This window comes from Erpetoichthys calabaricus, chromosome 1 (genome assembly GCF_900747795.2).
Source record: "Erpetoichthys calabaricus chromosome 1, fErpCal1.3, whole genome shotgun sequence".
Lineage (NCBI taxonomy): Eukaryota > Metazoa > Chordata > Cladistia > Polypteriformes > Polypteridae > Erpetoichthys > Erpetoichthys calabaricus.
Genome location: NC_041394.2, coordinates 113,830,982 through 113,852,238, shown reverse-complemented (window position 1 = coordinate 113,852,238; position 21,257 = coordinate 113,830,982). Strand labels below are relative to the sequence as shown.

Genomic DNA, 21,257 nt, shown 5'->3' with positions numbered 1-21,257 from the left:
AATATATTAGGTATAAAGGACTTTCCCAGGAACCGATGATATACCATCGTGGTTGTGGTGAAAGATGGTAAATTTTATACAGTCTTTTCTGTTTTTAGAATTGGTTACAATATGTACAGTATTTTACATTGACTGCATAAGTAATAATGCAGTTTTAGCCTAGCATATGTTAAATTTAAATTAAGGTAACAATAAAAGTTTTTTTATTCTGACAATCCAAATTGCGAGCATGTCATGTCACCAGAATCACTGCAAGCATATTGATAGAGTTGGTGACTTAATTTCAGTCATAAAGGGGATCGTGACTGTGGACAATTTACTAGATGCAACAATCACACAAAACTGATTTTTATAGTTTTATACTGTACTGCACAGCCAAATAATAATAATAATTCTTTAATAATAATTCTTTGCATTTATATAGCGCTTTTCTCACTACTCAAAGCGCTCAGCAATTGCAGGTTAACGGCCTTGCTCAAGGGCCCAACAGAGCAGAGTCCCTATTGGCATTTACAGGATTCGAACCGGTAACCTTCCGATTGCCAGGGAGGATCCCTAGCCTCAGAGTCACCTACCATGCCTGTCTACCAACCAGATTTCTTCAGTTGATTTCCAGCTCTCAACACTGGATAATGAAGGCTGACAGCAGTATTGTAGGAGCCATATAAAATCACGATAGCATACACTTGGCCATAAGAGATAGGACACGATACACAGAAAAACACTTAATGAAAAAGTCTAAGACTAATCAAAAAGCATAGCAGTAGAGTGTTGTACCGTGTTAGCCATAGATTGATACAGGAGAAAGTGGGGTGAAATGAAACCTTTTATTGGCTAACTAAATAGATTACAAATGCAAGCTTTCGAGGCAGCTAAGGTCCCTTCATCAGGCAAGGTGTAAGGAAGAAAGCTTGCATTTGTAATCTATTTAGTTAGTCAATAAAAGGTGTCATTTCACCCTACTTTCTCCTGTATTGATCAAAAAGCATAAATGCAATAAACAGTGAAGATGTGTTAATAGAAAAATTAGTGACATTGAAAGCTAAGATGACATGCACATTAAGAGTAAGAACTGAAAAGCAGTACCGACAGACAGACAGTTTTTAGTGTTTATCTCAAAATAAACATGCAGTACCTAACACAAAAATTCACACAGAATACGCTCAAGGTGAAAAGAACTCACTTAAATACTCTAAAGTAAGATTTATTACAGGTGAGTAATAAGATAGTAAATGAACATGGACATCACATTAAATATAAAAGGCATAAAACACAGTTTCAATGTAAAATGATATTTATGATTCTCAGGGCAGTAGTTTTCAATAATTCACTATATATACATTAAAAATCACACAAATTAATTTAATGGGGGTAAAACAATGACAATGAGAACTATATTCACAACTTACCTTTGAATTTAAGCTCATATTGTTGGCCCCCTGCTTGAAATTGGACGACTGCATTGTTGTCTTCCAGGTATTTTTTTTCAAGTTCTTCACTTGAAATAGATGATGTATTGTGAGCCCCATTCTAAAAGTATAATTGTGTAATCCAAAAAATAGGTTAGTTAGAAATAGGAAAAAAAAGAACCCAAACAAAGCTAGCCACTTTTCTTTAGCTCTACAAATTTCTGTATAATGTAAAATATGAGTGCATTTATACAATCACTTAACTGTTAACCAGTCACCTCATCTGCCATTAGCATATTACACTATTTTCGATCATGGACAAGTCAGGGTGTGTTCTGATAATAACAAGATCAAGGTTCCAATTCTCAATGAAATTAATACTTCATCATTTTATTTTTTCTGTTGAGATCAAGGTGGAAACATGCTGAGTGGGACAGACCAGGCCAACACATCATACGCTGCCTTTTCCAGCAGCTCACATGGAATTCCTGGATGTTTCCATGGTGGCTAAGAGATATTCTTCTAGCATATCCTTAAGGTCTTCTTCTAGTGGGCATTTCCTGGAACAGAGTGGTACACTCCCTGTGGAGGATATCCAGGGAAACACTTCTCATTCAACCCACCTCAACTGGCACCTCCCAATCCAGATAAGAAGCAACTCTGATCAAGTACCTCATTTTCATTGCTTTTGCTAAATTTTTTCCCCACAGAATTTGTGATGACATGTGAGGTTGGGGATGTAGACTGACTAGTAAATTGAAAACTTTTTTCTAGGTCTTAGTTCCATGTCTTCAGTATCATAGTTTAGTACAACATCTACAAAACTGCTACCACTAGTTACAGCAACAGTAACCACACCCCACTTGTAAATAACACCCAAAGGAACTAGAAATCCTCCAAATGGGGCACCCGTTTCCCAAAGTACAAGGAGAGAAAAAGCCATACTTTTCAGGAAGAAAACTAAGACCGTATAATTGGAAGTGGTAATTCTCATTCCTGACTGCATTCCAGTGTGCAACACAGATAAAAGACTGCTAAGACTAAGTAGGACAACATCATCAAACAGCTCAGACACAATCCTTAGTTCGCCAAACTGGTCACTTTCTAAACCTCAGCTGTACCCTAACAGACTGCTGATGAAAATCAAGAACAGGAGAGGAAACAAGGCACATTCTTAGTGGAGTTCAATACCTACAGTTCATTGAACAGACACAATTTATTGTGGCTGTCAATTCATAAATATAATATATGGCATTTCAAAAGATGCATGCTGACAAAATAAGCAAGCAGTTCTAAGAACCCAAAAAACCTGAATAGGTTTACTGCGCTGAAGCCACAACCAAGTCAGATAAACAAGATGATAAATGGAATACGTGTTGTCTAGCAGGCCTCTTGGACACCCCTTTTTGGTGATGTCTAAAGTTTCACCATATTTGATTTGATATATGTTATTAATCCCAGAGGGGAAATTGTCTTTTTGCATGACCTTTGGGGGTCTGAGCACAGGGTCACCTATTGTGTTAAGCTTATATGCATATGGAGAGAGGGAGAGGGAGGGAGAAGGGGGGGTGGGGTGCATATTTTCATTCAACCACAAATATACATTATTTTGGAAGAGCACAAAGTTTCTTTTACATGTAGACTTAGACTTACTGATGTGCCATACTCAGACCACTGGAAATATTCATCCTGCCAATACCAGAGCCAGCAGGTTGTCAGAATATAGCTGGGTTTCGTAATAGAGGAAGCTGTTGACATGCGTCTGACTTTAGCTGCTCCTCGAGTCATTGTAGAGAAATTTATAGGTAAATTCCCACTGCTGCAATTTCAAAAGGGAGATGTTTTAATTTGGATGTGTAGCGTACATCTAAGCAAGCTTACTTTCAGGATACACCTAGTTTTGGACTTCCTTATGACTATATTCACACAACATATACTTTCGCTATAATGACAATGATGGTCTGATTAACCAATGATTATTTTGTAGTTCATTTTCCTATTAAGTAGGATTTCACAGGTTTTTGTCTGTGTTTTCCGTGATGTACTGAATTAAAAAAAAATTTCTCATCATCACCAAAGACGTACATGTCAGGTTAATTAGTGTTAATTGGTGACTCTTAATTGTGGGCATGTGTATTACTCTGTCCTGCAATTGACTCCCGCTTTGTCCAGTAAAATTTTCTAATGTGTACCCAAATGCTGGCAGGATAGGCTACTGCCACCCCTATGGCCCTGAATTTGCTTAGGTAGTGTTGACAATGTTATGGGTATATTATGTCAAAATAGTGAGAGTTTACAAGGACAAGAAATATGGTAAGTCACTAGTTCCTAGTAATTATGTCCATTTAAAGGGTAAGGCAAGCAAATTGCATATTGCTTATGGCTAGCTACAACCCCATTTCTAAAAAGTTAAGACACTGTGTAAAATGTAAATAAAATCTGAATGTGATGTTTTGCAAATTAAGTAAACTATAATTTAATTAAAAACAGTACAAAGACATTGTATGTTGAAACTGGGAAATTTGATTGATTTTTGAAAAATATATGCTCATTTTGAATGTTATGCCAGATATACAGTGAAAGTATTCACAGTGCATCACTTTTTCCACAGTTTGTTATGTTACAGCCTCATTCCAAAATGGATTAAATTCATTTTTTTCCTCAGAATTCTACACACAACACCCCATAATGACAACGTGAAAAAAGTTTACTTGAGATTTTTGTAAATTTATTAAAAATAAAAACATTGAGAAAGCACATGTACATAAGTATTCACAGCCTTTGCCATGAAGCTCAAAATTGAGCTCAGGTGCATCCTGTTTCCCCTGATCATCCTTGAGATGTTTCTGCAGCTTAATTGGAGTCCACCTGTGGTAAATTCAGTTGATTGGACATGATTTGGAAAGGCACACACCTGTCTATATAAGGTCCCACAGTTGACAGTTCATGTCAGAGCACAAGCCAAGCATGAAGTCAAAGAAATTATCTGTAGACCTCTCGAGACAGGATTGTCTCGAGGCACAAATCTGGGGAAGATTACAGAAAAATTTCTTCTGCTTTGAAGGTCCCAGTGAGCACAGTGGCCTCCATCATCCGTAAGTGGAAGAAGTTCGAAACCACCAGGACTCTTCCTAGAGCTGGCCGGCCATCTAAACTGAGCGATTGGGGGAGAAGGGCCTTAGTCAGGGAGGTGACCAAGAACCCGATGGTCACTCTGTCAGAGCTCCAGAAGTCCTCTGTGGAGAGAGAAGAACCTTCCAGAAGGACAACATCTCTACAGCAATCCACTAATCAGGCCTGTATGGTAGAGTGGCCAGACGGAAGTCACTCCTTAGTAAAAGGCACATGGCAGCCCACCTGGAGTTTGCCAAAAGGCACCTGAAGGACTCTCAGACCATGAGAAAGAAAATTCTCTGGTCTAATGAGACAAAGATTGAACTCTTTGGTGTGAATGCCAGGCGTCACATTTGGAGGAAACCAGGCACTGCTCATCACCAGGCCAATACCATCCCTACAGTGAAGCATGGTGGTGGCAGCATCATGCTGTGGGGATGTTTTTCAGCGGCAGGGACAGGGAGATTAGTCAGGATAAAGGGAAAGATGACTGCAGCAATGTACAGAGACATCCTGGATGAAAACCTGCTCCAAAGTGCTCTTGATCTCAGACTGGGGCGACGGTTCATCTTTCAGCAGGACAATGACCCTAAGCACACAGCCAAGATATCAAAGGAGTGGCTTCAGGACAACTCTGTGAATGTCCTTGAGTGGCCCAGCCAGAGCCTAGACTTGAATCCGATTGAACATCTCTGGAGAGATCTTAAAATGGCTGTGCACCGACGCTTCCCATCAAACCTGATACAGCTTGAGAGGTGCTGAAAAGAGGAATGGGAGAAACTGGCCAAGGATAGGTGTGCCAAGCTTGTGGCATCATATTCAAAAAGACTTGTGGCTATAATTGCTGCCAAAGGTGAATCAACAAAGTACTGAGCAAAGGTTGTGAATACTTATGTACATGTGATTTCTCAGTTTTTTTATTTTTAATAAATTTGCAAAAACCTCAAGTAAACTTTTTTCATGTTGTCATTATGGGGTGTTGTGTGTGGAATTCTGAGGAAAAAAATGAATTTAATCCATTTTGGAATAAGGCTGTAACATAACAAAATGTGGAAAAAGTGATGTGCTGTGAATACTTTCCGGATGCACTGTATGTTTCAAAAATGTTATGACAGGGCATATCTCCCATATACTTAATGCTGCATCACCTCTTCTTTTAAGAACAGTCTGTAAATGTTTGGGAATTGTGGAGACCAATTGCTACATTTTTGAAAGTGAAATGTTGTCCCATTCTTGCCTGATATAGGATTTCAGCTGCTCAACAGTTTGTCATATTTTTCATTTCGTAATGTAGCAAATGTTTTCAGTGGGTGACAGGTCTGAACCTCAGGCAGGCCAGTTTAGCACCCTGACTCTTTTATTACGGACACATACTATTGTAATATGCGCAGAATGTGGCTTGACATTGTCTTGCTGCAATAAGAAAGGCCTTCCTTGAAACAGATGTCTTCTCAATGGCAATATTTGATATTTCTAAAAAGAATTTCGTATTTTGATTTGTCAGACCACAGCACCTTTTTTCACTTTGCCTCAGTCCATCTTAAATGACTACGAGCCCAGAGAAGGTGGCAATGTTTCAAGATCATGTTTCTGTAGTTTTTTCTTTCCATGCCAGAGATTTAATTTGCATTTGTGGATGCAGTGACAAACTGTGTTCACAGACGATGGTTTTCAGAAGTGTTCCTGAGCCCATGCACTGATTTGCTCTATAGACTCCTATCTGTTTTTAATGCTGTGGCGCCTCAGAGCCTGAAAATCAAAGCCATCCAGTATTGGTTTTCAGCTTTGTCCCTAGCGTACTGAGATTTCTCCGGATTCTCTAAATCATCCATCCATCCATTTTCCAACCCGCTGAATCCAAACACAGGGTCACGGGAGTCTGCTGGAGCCAATCCCAGCCAACACAGGGCACAAGGCAGGAACCAATCCCGGGCAGGGTGCCAACCCATCGCAGGACACACACAAACACACCCACACACCAAGCACACACTAGGGCCAATTTAGAATCGCCAAGCCACCTAACCTGCATGTCTTTGGACTGTGGGAGGAAACCGGAGCGCCCAGAGGAAACCCACGCAGACACGGGGAGAACATGCAAACTCCACGCAGGGAGGACCCGGGAAGCGAACCCAGGTCCCCAGGTCTCCCAACTGCGAGGCAGCAGCGCTACCCACTGCGCCACCGTGCCGCTCTCTCTAAATCATTTAATGATATTATATGTAGAAGATGATAAAATCCCAAAATTCTTTGCAATTTTATGTTACTCTTAAATTGCTGAACCATTTGCCCATGCAGTCTTTCACAGAGTGAAAGGGTGAGGGTGAGACCCTCCCTCTATTTACTTCTGTGAGAGTCTCTCTGAGATGCTCTTTTTATACCCAGTCAGGCTACTGACCTGTTGCCAATTAACCTAATTAGCTGTGAGATGTTCCACCAGGTATTTGTTTTTTAGTATTAAACAACCTTTCCAGTCTTTTGTTGCCCTTTTCGTAACTATTTAAAAATATGTTGCTGGCATCAAATTCAAAATAAGCATATATTTTTCATAAAACAATACAATTTCTCAGTTTCAACATTATATATGTTGTCTTTGTTCTATTTTCAATTAAATATGGATTTAACTTATTTGCAATCATCACACTGTTTTTTTTTATATTTTACACTGCGTCTCAACATTTTTGGAAATGGGGCTAGACATGACTACATGATAAAATCCCATCTATTATCTATTATCCCCTTAAACATAGCTAAATGATAATGTTAGTGTTGGGGATGGTAGGTGGGGCAACACCATTTTACGCCAATATTGCTGTTCTGCATTTCCTGTAATTTTCAAATATGGCCCAGGGTGTTCTCATTTTTAACAGCCAAGCACTATGGCATGGTACAAAAGTACTTTGTTTGATGTACAAAAGCACAGATGGCCAACTGGTGGCTAAGAAGAAATCAACCTGACCAATTTGGCAATTCTTTGGCTTTAAAATGAATGAGCACGATAAGCCAAAACTTGTTTGTCTAGTAGGTAGGCACTTTCATAGTCATTTGTGTGTACTCCATCTAGCAAACTCCACAAGTTTAGCCAATGCTGTCAGCACAAGTGCTAAAGGCTCATCTCACCAGCCTTTAATCATTGGAAAGTTTAGATTTAGAAAAAGCAGCAAATATAGGCAGTTACAGTGCAACATGGTCACAACGTACCATAGCCATTTTATTCACATTTATTTACTTATAACCAAATCTAAAACTGTGCCAATATATGTATTTTCAACTGAAACAATGCTAGAACTTTAAGTTTACATTAAATTGAAACAAATGGCACACTGCATATGTTTGTATGTTAAAAAGGTATCAACATAAAATACATTGTTTTATTGATTAGAAAGTTATAAAAATAATTAATAGATTATGTTTTTTATTCAGCATAGAATCAGAAATTAACTTGGCACAGTGGTAAAGCTGCACCAACTACAAAAAATGCTCTTTTCTAAGGGTCAGGCACATGATTTTTAGCCTGGAGAAACCTTAAAATCTTCTTCCCTAGAGCTTCTTGTGAGCATAAGAGATACTTGAACTGCAGCTAAAGTTATTAGGTCACTGTATTTGTGAAGAGAAAGTGGTTTGCTTTTGTATTCTCCTTCATTAACTCAATGGGTTACTTTTAATAACCCTTATTTTTATGACAGAATCCAGTTTAGGGAAGTGAGGATTGCATATCTGCTATTTTTTAATGTAGTGAAAAGTCAAGCAAGTGCTATTTGTGATAATGAGTTCCTTTTGGTCTCATTTGACTGTAATTACCAATTTATATGGAAACATTTCACAGTGGCTGGGATAAAAATCCAGACTTCTGTTGGATTTTTTAAATTTGTTCAGGTGAGAGAACTGCAACTTCTCCATATACCAGAGTTTAGGTAACTCAGGATCATGAGCAACACACCTGGGGCACTGTATCAGACAGATAGTGAAGTGTTGTGCTGAGGCAAAGCCACCCATTTGTCAATAATCTGTGTCCCCATCCTCATTTTTTTATCAATGGCTTTGGTAAATAATAGGATGAGATTGGACATGTAGCTCAAAGTTGACATTACCTTATTCTTTGGGATAGAATATTCACAAAGCCAGCATGCATTTCTGAGAAGTTAAAAGGATAAAAGTTTTTTGTGAAGAAATCTTTATATGTCATAGGCTCCTTATTTGAATTCTGATACTTGTAACATTAAATATTATGAGGTCAGTACTGCTAAATCTTTTTCATGATTGATAACACAGTAAGTCATGTACAGCTATTTATATTCTTAAATCACATTTGTGACAAAAAAAAGGGTTTCGGGAATTAAATGAAAACTGTAATGTTTGTTATTTTAGTGTTATGTGTTATGTGGAGATAGTGAACCAGGAAGTGCAATGGATTAGCAAGGAGGAAGTAATGACAGCTATGAAGAGGGTGAAGAATGGGAAGGCTGTTGGTCCAGATGACATACCCGTGGAAGCATGGAGGGATGGCAGTGGATTTTTTAACCTGATTGTTTAATGCAGTCTTGGAAAGTGAGAGGATGCCTGAGTAGTGGAGAAGAAGTATACTGGTACAGATTTTTAAGAATAAGGATGATGTACAGAACTGTAATAATTACAGAGGGATAAAATTGATCAGCCACGGCATGAACTTATGGGAAAGAGTAGTGGAAGCTAGGTTAAGAAGTGAAGTGATGATTAGCGAGCAGCAGTATGGTTTCATGTTAGGAAAGAGCCCTATAGCCCTACAGATGCGATGTTTGCTCTGAGGGTGTTGATGGAGAAGTATACAGAAGGAGTTGCACTGTGTCATTGTGGACCAGGAGAAGGCATATGACAGGGTGCCTAGAGAGGAGTTGTGATATTGTATGAGGAAGTTGGGAGAGGCAGAGAAGTAAGAGTAGTACAGGATATGTACGAGGGAAGTGTGATAGTGATGAGGTCTGTGGTAATGAGTGCAGGATGCATTTAAGGTGGAGGTGGGATTACATCAGGGGTCGGCTCTGAGCACTTTCTTATTTGCAATGGTGATGGACAGGTTGACAGAGAAGAACAGAGAGGAGTCCCCGTGGACTATGATGTTTCCAGATGATATCGTGATCTGCAATTAGAGTAGAGAGCAAGTTGAGGAGACCCTGGAGAGGTGGAGATATGTTCTAGAGAGGAGAGGGACGAAGGTCAGAATGACCAAGACAGAATACATGTGTGAAAATGAGAGGGAGGTTAGAGGAATGGTGATGGAGCAGGGAATAGAGTTGGTGAAGGTGGATGAATAGAAATACTTGGGATCAACAGTATAGAGTAACGGAGAGTGTGGAAGAGAGGTGAAAAAGAGAGTGCAGGCAGGGTGGAATGGGTGGAGAAGAGTGTCAGGAGTAATTTGTGGTACACGGGTACCAGCAAGAGTGAAAGGGAAAGTCTTCAAGACGGTAGTGAGACTAGCTATGTTATATGGGTTGGAGAAAGTGGCACTATCAAAAAGACAGGAGACAGAGCTGGAGGTGGCAGAGTTAAAGATGTTAAGATTTGCATTAGGTGTGACGAAGATGGACAGAATTAGAAATGAGTACATTAGAGGGCCAGCTCAGGTTGGATGGTTTGGAGACAAAGCCAGAGAGGCGAGATTGTGTTAGTTTGGACACTTACAGAGGAGAGATGCTGGATATATTGGGAGAAGGATGCTAAGGATGGAACTGCTAGGCAACAAGAAAAGAGCAAGGTCTAAGAGGAGGTTATGGATGTGGTGAGAGAGGACATGCAAGTGGTATGTGTGACAGAGCAAGATGCAGAGGACAGGAAGATATGGAAACAGATTGTCCATTTTGGCAACCCCTACCAGGAGGAGCCAAGAGAAAAAGAAATATAGGGTTTATTATTTTTATTTTTGTTTATTTTGATTTAAGGCATATTCAGATGCCTCTTGATAACATCATTAATGGTGAGTTTGGATGTCACAAAGCCACATTTTGCTCAGTGTGCGTGCAGGTCGTGCAACACTGGATGTTACATCCTGACAGCCATATTTAAAGTGAAGCAATGTGCTAGTTAGCGTCTGCAATTTTTGAAAGTAAAGATTTGTCAAGCCACTTAATTCAAGAAGTTCTAGCAACTTTGACTTTGTTTTGCCATTTTATGTGACTGCTGTTTTGTGGTGAATGATCTGTGCTATGTCATCAATCTTTAAGAAGAATTTCTCTCCCAGTCACAAGTTAAAAGCACTAGTATTGATTTATTTCAGATTTATTGGAAATCAAACCAGTTACAGCAAAAGTGATCTTTATGGCATTATGGCTGCAGAATGTTGTACATGCATATATTGGTATTTAAAGTAGAGATTTATAGGAACATTTTCGATGATTAAAACAGTTGCATAAATTACAATTTTTCCCCACAGTCTGTTGCTGTGTGTACCATGCTTGCCATTCATTGGTTTAAGAAGTACTAAATGATTATTTTCATAAATGTTATTGATATTTTAACATTTATTATTGTATTAAACCATTTTAAAACATTTTACCTTTACATTTAAAGTGCAAATGGCACATTTAAATAATCAAATGTTTTAAGTATGCTGCTGGAGTCACAGCGGATAAACGTTTACTTTATAATCATTAAGATGAGGAGTTCATATGTAAACTTTGCTTTAACATGTATCATATACTGCAGTTATATTTTAGTTTAATTTAATTCTGGTATACAAGATTGTTATTATTCATGGCTGTTTCTAAAGGTTCATAATTGCAGATGACTGCCTAGCCACAAGCAGTAAAACCTTGAGTAACAAATCTTATGTTAATGAAAATTGAAAACAAAAGACAAAATTTGCTCAGTCTGAGTTTTCTCCTAATGTTAATCAATAAGGGACTTCTGTCCAGACAAAAGAAATAATCAGCTGAATCTCAAATGTGCCTAGACAGATCTTTTTTCCTTTCAAGTTATGTCCTTAAATCTCAGCACTCTACTGGATTCTTTCCCATTTTATTGAATAAAATGAAGTATAAGAGAAAGTGAAGCAGTTGAGCTTCACTAGTACAATTCTGTATTTGTAGGCAACTGGAAAAAAGTTCTTTACTAGACTGCACTGGCTTATGCTGGATTCAATCACCGCATCAGAAGAGAAGCAACAGATTTGTTCTCCATGGCCACAGAATAGAGAGACCATGGTCTGGGACTCCATGCATTTCATCGAAGTACAGTGTGTGCTTCACACATTTCAACAAGAAAGCAGACGTGCTAGCTAAGAATACTGACTTTCACCACTAAAGGTATTGATGTCCATCCATCCATTTTCCAACCCGCTGAATCCGAACACAGGGTCACGGAGGTCTGCTGGAGCCAATCCCAGCCAACACATGGCACAAGGCAGGAACCAATCCCAGGCAGGGTGCCAACCCACCGCAGAGGTATTGATGTAATTTACAAAACATCAAAACTACAGTATATAACCAATCTGAAAGATGCTGATTTTTTTCAGTAAAGAAAGCTATTCTGAAATTGTAAAATTTGAGTGGAAAACTCAAGCCAACTGCAGCTGACATGAAAAGATGAGTTGATCTTGTGATGGACATCAAGTGTGGACTGGCATTCCAGCCCGGAACAGTTCATTAACCATTACTCGGCCAGGATGCCAGTTTGTTGGAAGAACAGAGGGAGAATTACATAGACAGTTTTCCTCATTGACACAGCAGATGTTGTTGGGCGATGGTACATATGTAGAGGCCCACAGAGCAGGCTGGCTGGGTTTGTAGTCTAGTAGCAGAGCCCTGCGGGGTTACATCTGTGCCACTAGGGGGAACTGCAGGAACATGTCCTCACTTCAGGGAATTTCCACCTGACCCTTAAGTGCCTCTGGCTGGTAGTGTCATGTCAACAGAAGTTCTCCTGGATCCAGCATAAAAGAGGCAAAGTTTCCTGTAGATATGGTCAGAGTTGGAAGGCAGTGGACAACAATCGTCAGGAGGAGAGAGAGAAAAAAAATGGGATGGAAGGGAAGGAAGAATTGCATTCTGTGATTATTACATCACATGTTCTAATTTAGTTATAATAAAACTGTCATTTGAATTCACAATTTGCTTTGGTGTTGGTATATTGGTGGGTTTGGGGCTCAGTGGTGCCCCCGTGTGGTCATAATCTATATATTTCTCTCTATTATAAAAAAAAATTTTCGGAAGGAGAGGAGACGTGATTTTCTCTGAGAGACACTTATGCTTCCCACGAGACGAGTTCACTGGGCTGGAAATAAAGGACAAAGAGTTGATGACAAAGTAGAAGGTCATAAAGAATTCTAAAATGTTGGAGCGGTACACATGCAGAGCAGGTTAGAGATAATGGAAGTACGGAAATTCGAAAGTGTCAAAAAAAGAATAGGAAAGATCGCATTAGTGCAAACAAACAAATTAATTGAATATATTGTTCGGATTTAAACTTTAAGTCGGAGTCTTGTAGATGGTCTAATTCGTGTTGCCAGCGAGAATTAAAAAGATTCCAAAACTTTGGCGTGGTATGAAGTCCCGTGAGACGGAGACTTTTAACATGAGATTCTTTCAAGTCACGCCCTACTTACAACTGTTTTCAAACAAGACTACAAGACAAGTCTGCTTTTGGCAGACACAGTTCCTGCACTCTCAGCTCTCGTTCTAGAGGACACGTCAAAGACTAAGCGAAGAAGAAAGAGCATGGACAAACATTCAAAGTCGTTTTATTTATTAGAGAGAAAGAAACGATATTTTCTCACAGGCAATTATACATTGCGTTGTCACAATGTAAGTCCAAACACGGAATCAAAATTCAATGTGATCTTGAAGAAAAGTTAATTCCAAATATTGTTTTTACTAAAGTTTTAAAGTAAAAGTGAAAATAATGCATATGTAACAATTCCCATGAAAATAACAATCTCTTAAAATTGTATATCCGGTTAACTAAACCCGGGAGTGGGCGAGCGAAGCGAGCAGGTGGCAGAACCCCCTAATATATTAAAAAAAAACAACAACAATCAGGGAGCCATTCAGTATCTAATCTATACTAATAAAAGGTAAAGCCCTCACTGATTCACTCATCACTAATTCTCCAACTTCCCGTGTAGGTAGAAGGCTGAAATTTGGCAGGCTCATTCCTTACAGCTTACTTACAAAAGTTAAGTAGGTTTCATTTCGAAATTCTACGCGTAACGGTCATAACGGTCAACAACGTCTGCCATGTTAAACTTTTTTATTTATGGCCCCATCTTCATGAAATTTGGTATGTGGCTTCCCTGCGCTAACCGAAACCAATGTACATACTTATTTTGGTGGTATGACACCACTGTCAGCCGCCATATTGAACTTTCCAACGGTCTTTGTTAGTTATAGGCCCATCTTCAAGAAATTTGGTACGCAGGTTCCCAACGCTAACTGAATCCTACTTACGTACATATACACATCCATAGCCTGCAGCTCGGTCGCCGTGTGAGGCAGCGTTGGGTCCCCCATCCCCACGCCTCCCATGTAGTTGGCTGCCTGCCTATATTAGGCCGTCTGTCGCTCCGGTCTCTTCATTCCCTTCCTTGCTTCGCCACGGTATTCACCTCTCCCTGCTGATAACTGCAGCCTTTTTATTTAATCCACGGCTTCTCCACTGTTTTATTGTTCGTTTATTACGATTATAGTTATTGTGTAGGTATTTTAGACTTAGTTTACATTGTTCAGGTACCCATTTCCTTTATCGTTCCAACCGTACCCCCATTAACATGTCTATCGAGGTGATCACCATCGATCAAACTGTCACTTACCGAGTGGTTTCCATGCCTGGAGATGACGACTGCCTTTTCCATTCTCTGTGTTACATATTGCACAGCCATATCAGGCTCACTCTTGATATCCGGAAGAACATTGTGTCTTATGTATTGAATGACTGGGACAGGTTCAAGGTGTGGACTGATGACGGTACAGGAGATAATTATACTACACAGGAGCACTATAAGAGTGAAATGCTTAAGACCTTCACCTATGGTTCTGCATGTGAGTTGATGGCTGCCACTGAATTGTTTGTTTGTCGCTTTCAAGTGTACCGAAATGGCCAAATATTTTACACCTTTGGACAACCGCCAATGCCTCTTAAACATCTTAGATTCACAGGTGATGATTTGAGTAGTGGACACTTTGATGTTTATGAATGTTTAAACTCTCAAAAGCTGGATGCGAAGTTATCGATGAAACCCATTTCAATTCAAACGCCTCCAATTTCCAATAAGGCTCTGCTTTGCAATGACAATTAATAAGTCTCAAGGACAGACCCTACAAAAGGTTGGCATTGATTTGAGGCAAGATTGCTTTTCACATGGCCAACTATATGTTGCATGCTCAAGAGTAAGCTGAGCGCACAGCTTGGTCATATTACAACCGGAGGGCCGAACTGACAACGTGGTATACAAAGAGATCCTTAACAAATTATTATTGGTATATTTTCCCTCAGTTTAAAAAGGTTTACTTTTCTTCTTAATAAAAATTGTAAAGCAGTACTTCACCACTGCGAAGCGCGGGTATTTTGCTAGTTACATTATATTTGCATGTACAATAATGCACAACTAAATACCTAGTAAATTATTTAATTAGTTTTTTTTTACAGTATTGACAGAATACATGTGTGTAAATGAGAGGGAGGATCAGTGGAATGGTGACGATGTAAGGAGTAGAGTTGGTGAAGGTGGATGAGTTTAAATACTTGGGATCAACAGTACAGAGTAATAGGGAGTGTGGAAGAGAGGTGAAAAAGAGTGCAGACAGGGTGGAATGGATGGAGAAGAATGTCAGGAGTAATTTGTGACAGACGGGTATCAGCAAGAGTGAAAGGGAAGGTCTACAGCATGGTAGTGAGACCAGCTTTGTTATATGGGTTGGAGACGGTGGCTCTGACCAGAAAGCAGGAGACAGACCTGGAGGTGGCAGAGTTAAAGATGTTAAGATTTGCATTGGGGATGACAAGGATGGATAGGATTAGAAATGAGTACATTAGAGGGTCAGCTCAAGTTGGACGGTTGGGAGACAAAGTCAGAGAGGCGAGATTGCGTTGGTTTGGACATGTGCAGAGGAGAGATGCTGGGTATTTTGGGAGAAGGATGTTAAGGATAGAGCTGCCAGGGAAGAGGAAAAGAGGAAGGCCTAAGCCAGGCATGTCAAACACGCGGCCCGCATGATAGATCCTAGTTAGCACTAAACTTGTACAAAATGATTACTATCATTTTTGATTGAATCATTCTGCATCTTCGGCGTTACTTATTGACTTTTCTTACTTCTGCCTTCTGACAAAAGCGCGTTTTCCCATGGCATTACGGTACCGGAAACGTTTTCTGCTGGTATAGCCACGAGCCTTGTCCAAAGTTATTGAGCTGCGACGTCGCAACTGAAGAGAAAATAACGACACAGCTGACGGCAATGTGGCCGAAAAACATTGTGTTTCTTGTTAATTAGTACGCTGCATTTACTAATGTCGCTCGAGTCAGAGCAGTAAGCTATATGTATTATAACGTTCTGCCGTAATGAGAATATCATGGGCCGCCACTTGGTTTTCAAGTTACGGACACGCGCATATAGAAGCATCTCATGAGCACGAGGTGGCTATGAAGTGTCCGCAACGGACATGGCCATCCACCGTGCATAAGATACCATATTGACATTGGCAGGCAAAGGGGCCACCGATTCTTTCTCTGCCCAGGGCCGCCACGAGCCTAGAGCCGCCCCTGGTAGGCTACACTACTGGCTGGGCTGCTGAGACTGGCCACTGGGCAGAAATGACCATCACGAGTAGTAGTAGCTATATTTTCACGTTTTTTTGCTCTAGTTTTATGTAATTTTGTGGTAGTATTGTAACGAACAGTTAGTGCAGACTACAGCTGAAGATCTGAAGTGGACGCGAGAAGTTGGTGAGTTGTTTATTAACACATTTTTGTGATTTTGAGTTTGTAAAATTAGTGTAGGTCAGGAAGCTTTTTGCATATCGGATTATTTTACAATATAAACTTTCAAGTAAACTTAGTAAAGCAAAATTTGATTTTTGGAGGATTTGTTTTCCAACTTGAACTACTGAGCAATGAATTCAGTGAGCGTTTTCGTAATTTCAGTTCACACGAACAGGACTTTGCGCTGTTTACATCACCATACTCTTACAACGTTGAGAATGCACCTGAGAATATCCAGATGGAATTGATTGAACTGCAGTCAGATTCTATTCTGAAGGCAAAATACAACAGGTGTGCCAGGCTTGTATGCTTACCTGCCACTCTCGTATGTGCAGATCTGTAAGTTGGCATCGAGAGTACTGTCTATGTATGCACTTACCTTTATAAGCAATTGTTTTCGTTAATGAAAGCTACCAAAACCCAACAACTGTCGAGCACCTTTCATTAGTGATGGGCTGCTCTATACTGAGGTTTCGACACTGTGTTGAGCTTTTGAAGCACCGCTTCGAGGCTTGTTTCAAATGCGCCCATCATGTGATTTTGAGGCACGCTCACGTAATGACATCATTGATATCTGTGCAGTCAGCAGTCGATTTGGTCACTCACTAGTCTGCTAAAGTGCTTTGGCTCAAAGCGTAAAAGCAGTTGTCCGTGCTACAGCGATAAGGTGCGCTAACCCGAATTCAAATCCTAACTGGGGCTCGCATATGTTGAAATAAGGATTTTGCATAAAACAGTTATGTAGTACTTGTCTGTAAGTTAACAAATATATTTTGGAGACATTATGAATGATTTACGTGGGGCACCTTTTTCCTTGGTGTGGAATCGTGTTCACCTAGAATCTGTAACAAAGTAATGAGCATATTTTGCGTAAGGTAGCACGTATTATAACAATCCAGAATCTATTGTACCCCATGTCGATCATATCAGAGAGGCTAAGAAACGCTTCACTAAAGCGGACGTGGTCATTGCACCAGTATATGCGCAAGACACTCCTCATTAAACATTTTTACTATTTAGTGATTCCCAGATCTGTAGCTGATTTGTATTATTGATTTCCAAAAAGCAATGTGAGTAAAAGCGTGTGCTGCATAACTAATCACAACTGTCTTTAAAACAGAATCAGTGCCATCAACAGTGTCTTCTGCAATTTTAGGAAAGCCTCGGGATTTCTGTGTCAATGAGACAAAAAAGTTGTAAAGAAACTTTGTGAATTCATCCAGAAGTGAACATAAAGATCACTCAAGTACTGACAAGAAGGAGCAGCTGGATAAGCACATCTGAAGCCAAACTTTCAAAAAAGCACCTGACTTTGTCAGCAACATCATTTCCTTCTGAATGCATCTTATCAAAGGCTGCGCTGGGAGGGTAAATAAGTAATCTTCCGAACTGCAACACAACAGAGTAAATCATTGATGTAAATAGAATTATTGAAAGACTAAGCTTTTGTCGTTTCTGTATTCTTAAACCATCTTCCAGTTCCACAATCCCCTGCAGTCACTGACACGTTTAATGTTCCCTGCTCCTTAACCTGTCTTGTTACACAAAGCATCAACACTCCGTTTCATTCAAGGCTTTACCGTCCTTCCTTTCGTAGACATAAAATAAGACACACATTTCCTCTACATACGTGTCCAATAATAATAGTAAACTGGCAGGAACGAGAAAAAGCACAAGATGGAAATATTCATGACAAGAGCCAGGGTGAGGATGTGCCTTGTCACCCATTACGTGAGCTCATCTGCCACCCCACAGTTGCACTGGCACACGTTACACTGGGGGGCAAATACAATGGAGAATACCGACAATGTACACCTTCAGAAGTGTAAATTGACTATATAAGTAGAACAGTTCAGATAAACTATGAATTTTGTTAATCATAAATAATGCAACATAACTGTTATATGTGTTGTTACTTTTGTATTTATTCTCACCAAACGTTACATATCTACATGGGAGATGAACATGGGTAATATGTTTATAATCATTCTCACTAAAATACACTGTCAAAATACAGTATATTAATGAGCAAACTGAGACACATTGCCCTTTAGGAAATATCAAAAAGCGTGTGCGCTGTCATTTATTACAGAATGCATTGTTAACGTCATGCACCCTCTACTGACACGATGTCACGAAAACAAAGAAACAGCACAGTCCATGCAAGCTCACAGCCTCCTTGATTTCTGACCTTATGATTAATTGTCAATATCAAATCAATAAAGTCATTTTAAGAAGATGACAAGTCTGCTATAGTCAGTTCAATTAACGCTCCTTTTAAAAAGTTTGCTTATATAGAATATAAAACAGAATCTCAATGATGCGGGACTCACGAGTAGTAACGAATAATATGTGACCCTGAGAAATTATAATTCCTAATAACGGGAACAAGTAAAAACTACGACTTCCTAAAACGGACACTGTAAATGTAGGCATTTCAATAAATAATTTAGGAGACTTGTGTCTGCATTTCAATATCAATTTAAGAACTACGTAGGCTACCTGTTGTACTTTAAACGGTACCTCAAGCAGCACTTAACAGTAAATAGTCTAACAGGACAATGACTGACTGAAACGAAGATACTGCGCCGCTACAATAAAGGTTCACACTGTCATTCTGCATGTTTAGAAGGCACTGACTGGCTGAAATTGTTAATAGCGAATTTTCCCAAGATGGAAGTGCTGTATAGCGATCAGAAACGAAAAGACACATTTAGGCATGCTGCACAGTAGTTTGTTTTTCTACAATACAAATTCAGTACGACACCAGGGTCTCCAAACACACAAATATGAAGCTTATTACGTTTTACAGCATAACTCTTTACATACACAATATAATTAGGGACTTGTGCCCCCTGCCCGACTACGGCATCCCAACCTTCAACTGTTCTTACTGCGGCAGATGAAGAAATATGTTGTTTGACATATACACGTTAAATTGGTTTAATTGACACAAGAGTATCATTGTTGTATTCTCCTAATGAAGATGAAAAAATTTATAGATGTATACTATATGACATACAGTTTTGAACAAAATTAAGTGTTCCATAAAAAGGTTGCACGATTTACCTAATCTTTTTATATATATAAAGTTGATATATGACAATATATCTTTGATACTATGTATCAGACAAAGGAAATCACAGCAATCCACAAGAACAATAATTAATTCTCAGAAACTACCTGAATTGTAGTTTAACTATATCAACTGAAGTGTGTAATGTCAATACGAATTACAAAATATAACTAGATAGTTAAGTGTCAGATAGACTCTCAAAATATAGAGGTCAATGCCTTTGAGTGTGCTGAGGCTTCACAAAGATTCAGTAACCAGTGACCATGTCTGCTCGAGGCTTCGAAACCCTGTCATGATCCAATCTCAGTACTACGCATGTCTGAGGTTTCGAAGTCCCGTCATGACCTCAGTACTACGCATGTCTGAGGCTTCAAAGCCCCATTTGAAGCCTGTCATGACGCAATCTCAGTACTACGCATGTCTGCTCGAGGCCTCGAAGCCTCTGTTAAAACAGTGCGCATGTTCGAGGCTTCGAAGCCCTGTCATGATGCAATCTCAGTACTACGCATGTCTGCTCACTGCTTCTAACCAAGCTTGATGATTCCAGTGTGCATGTCTGCTTAGTGCTTTGAATCATTATTCATCGAGCTCCTGTTTGAAGTACATATGGCATCAACAGAGTTCAAAAACGCTACAGAATTCCCATTGAAATGAATGTTTGTGGATGATCCATACATGTTAAATGATTGTGCCCGATAATACTTTGTGGCAAAAAATAAAATTATAAATTATACATCATACAAATGCCGACTTGAAGAATGCATAATGCTGCAAAGAAGAGCTTTAGTAATACGGGTGATGACACATCTCTCACTATAATACTCTCATAAATATCCATTCATTCTTCGCCTAATGCAATGTTTTCATGCAACACTGAACGTACTGTATGTCATATAGTATACATCTATATATAATTGTTTTCGTCTTCATTACATACATACATACATACATACATAAAAAAACATACATTTTATACATCCACTCTGCTGAAAACAGTAGTGGTGCAGCGGTAGCGTTGCCGCTCCATAATAAGGCTTGTGTGGGTTCGGGTCCCACATCCACCGAGTGTGAATTGTCACCCAAAACAGTCTGTTTTTCTTTTATTTTCATTTAACAGCAAATTCCACCGTGGACCGAGAGCAAGCAAGGCGAGAACACTAGTAAAGATATATCAAATGGAAATGGGCATCTTGTTTTATGTCTATAACAAAAAAAAAATATTTGAGTGTCAATTTCAACTGTTATTGTAGTTGTTGATGGAGGGTTTAGCGATTTAAATTTTTAAATATTAAATTAATAAGGTGGAATGTGTTCTTACTTTGAGTGTTGGGTGTGGGTGGGGAGAGCTACACAGTAAATGTGTTAGTAACTGGGATTGCGCCTCTATAACTGGAAGATTGCTTAGGAATGATACAGACTGGACAGCTCTCATATGTGTTTTAGGAAATGTTTTATTATTGCACTGTGCTGTGACTAAGACAACTTTTTACTGATCGCCTGTCCGGACCTTGAAGATGTGTTCACGAGGGAGGGATGCTGCTGTTAAAAGCAAATGCTTTTTCGACAGCAGGTCCAGATTTGTTTATCCCGCTGCTTTTTGTTGCCTCAGCACTCAAGAGGATCTTTAATGCCGACCTTGACACATGCAATACTCACCTTGGAGTGTCCCGTGTGTGTCTGTGTGTTGGTGACTGATCTGCGCCGTGCCTCTCAG

At 39.5% G+C, this 21,257-nt stretch overlaps 1 protein-coding gene across 2 annotated transcripts in view; it reads right to left on the bottom strand.

Moving 5' to 3' along the window:
- LOC114654667 (protein mono-ADP-ribosyltransferase PARP12-like) overlaps positions 1-21,257 on the bottom strand; it is a 66,325-nt gene that overhangs the window by 23,650 nt on the left and 21,418 nt on the right. For both annotated transcript variants that reach the window (XM_051929416.1, XM_051929417.1), the window contains exons 6-7: positions 3,063-3,228; positions 1,410-1,530 (exon numbers count right to left, since the gene is read on the bottom strand). In XM_051929416.1, the coding sequence (XP_051785376.1) occupies positions 1,410-1,530; positions 3,063-3,228 (287 nt within the window). The remainder of the gene's footprint in view (positions 1-1,409; positions 1,531-3,062; positions 3,229-21,257) is intronic.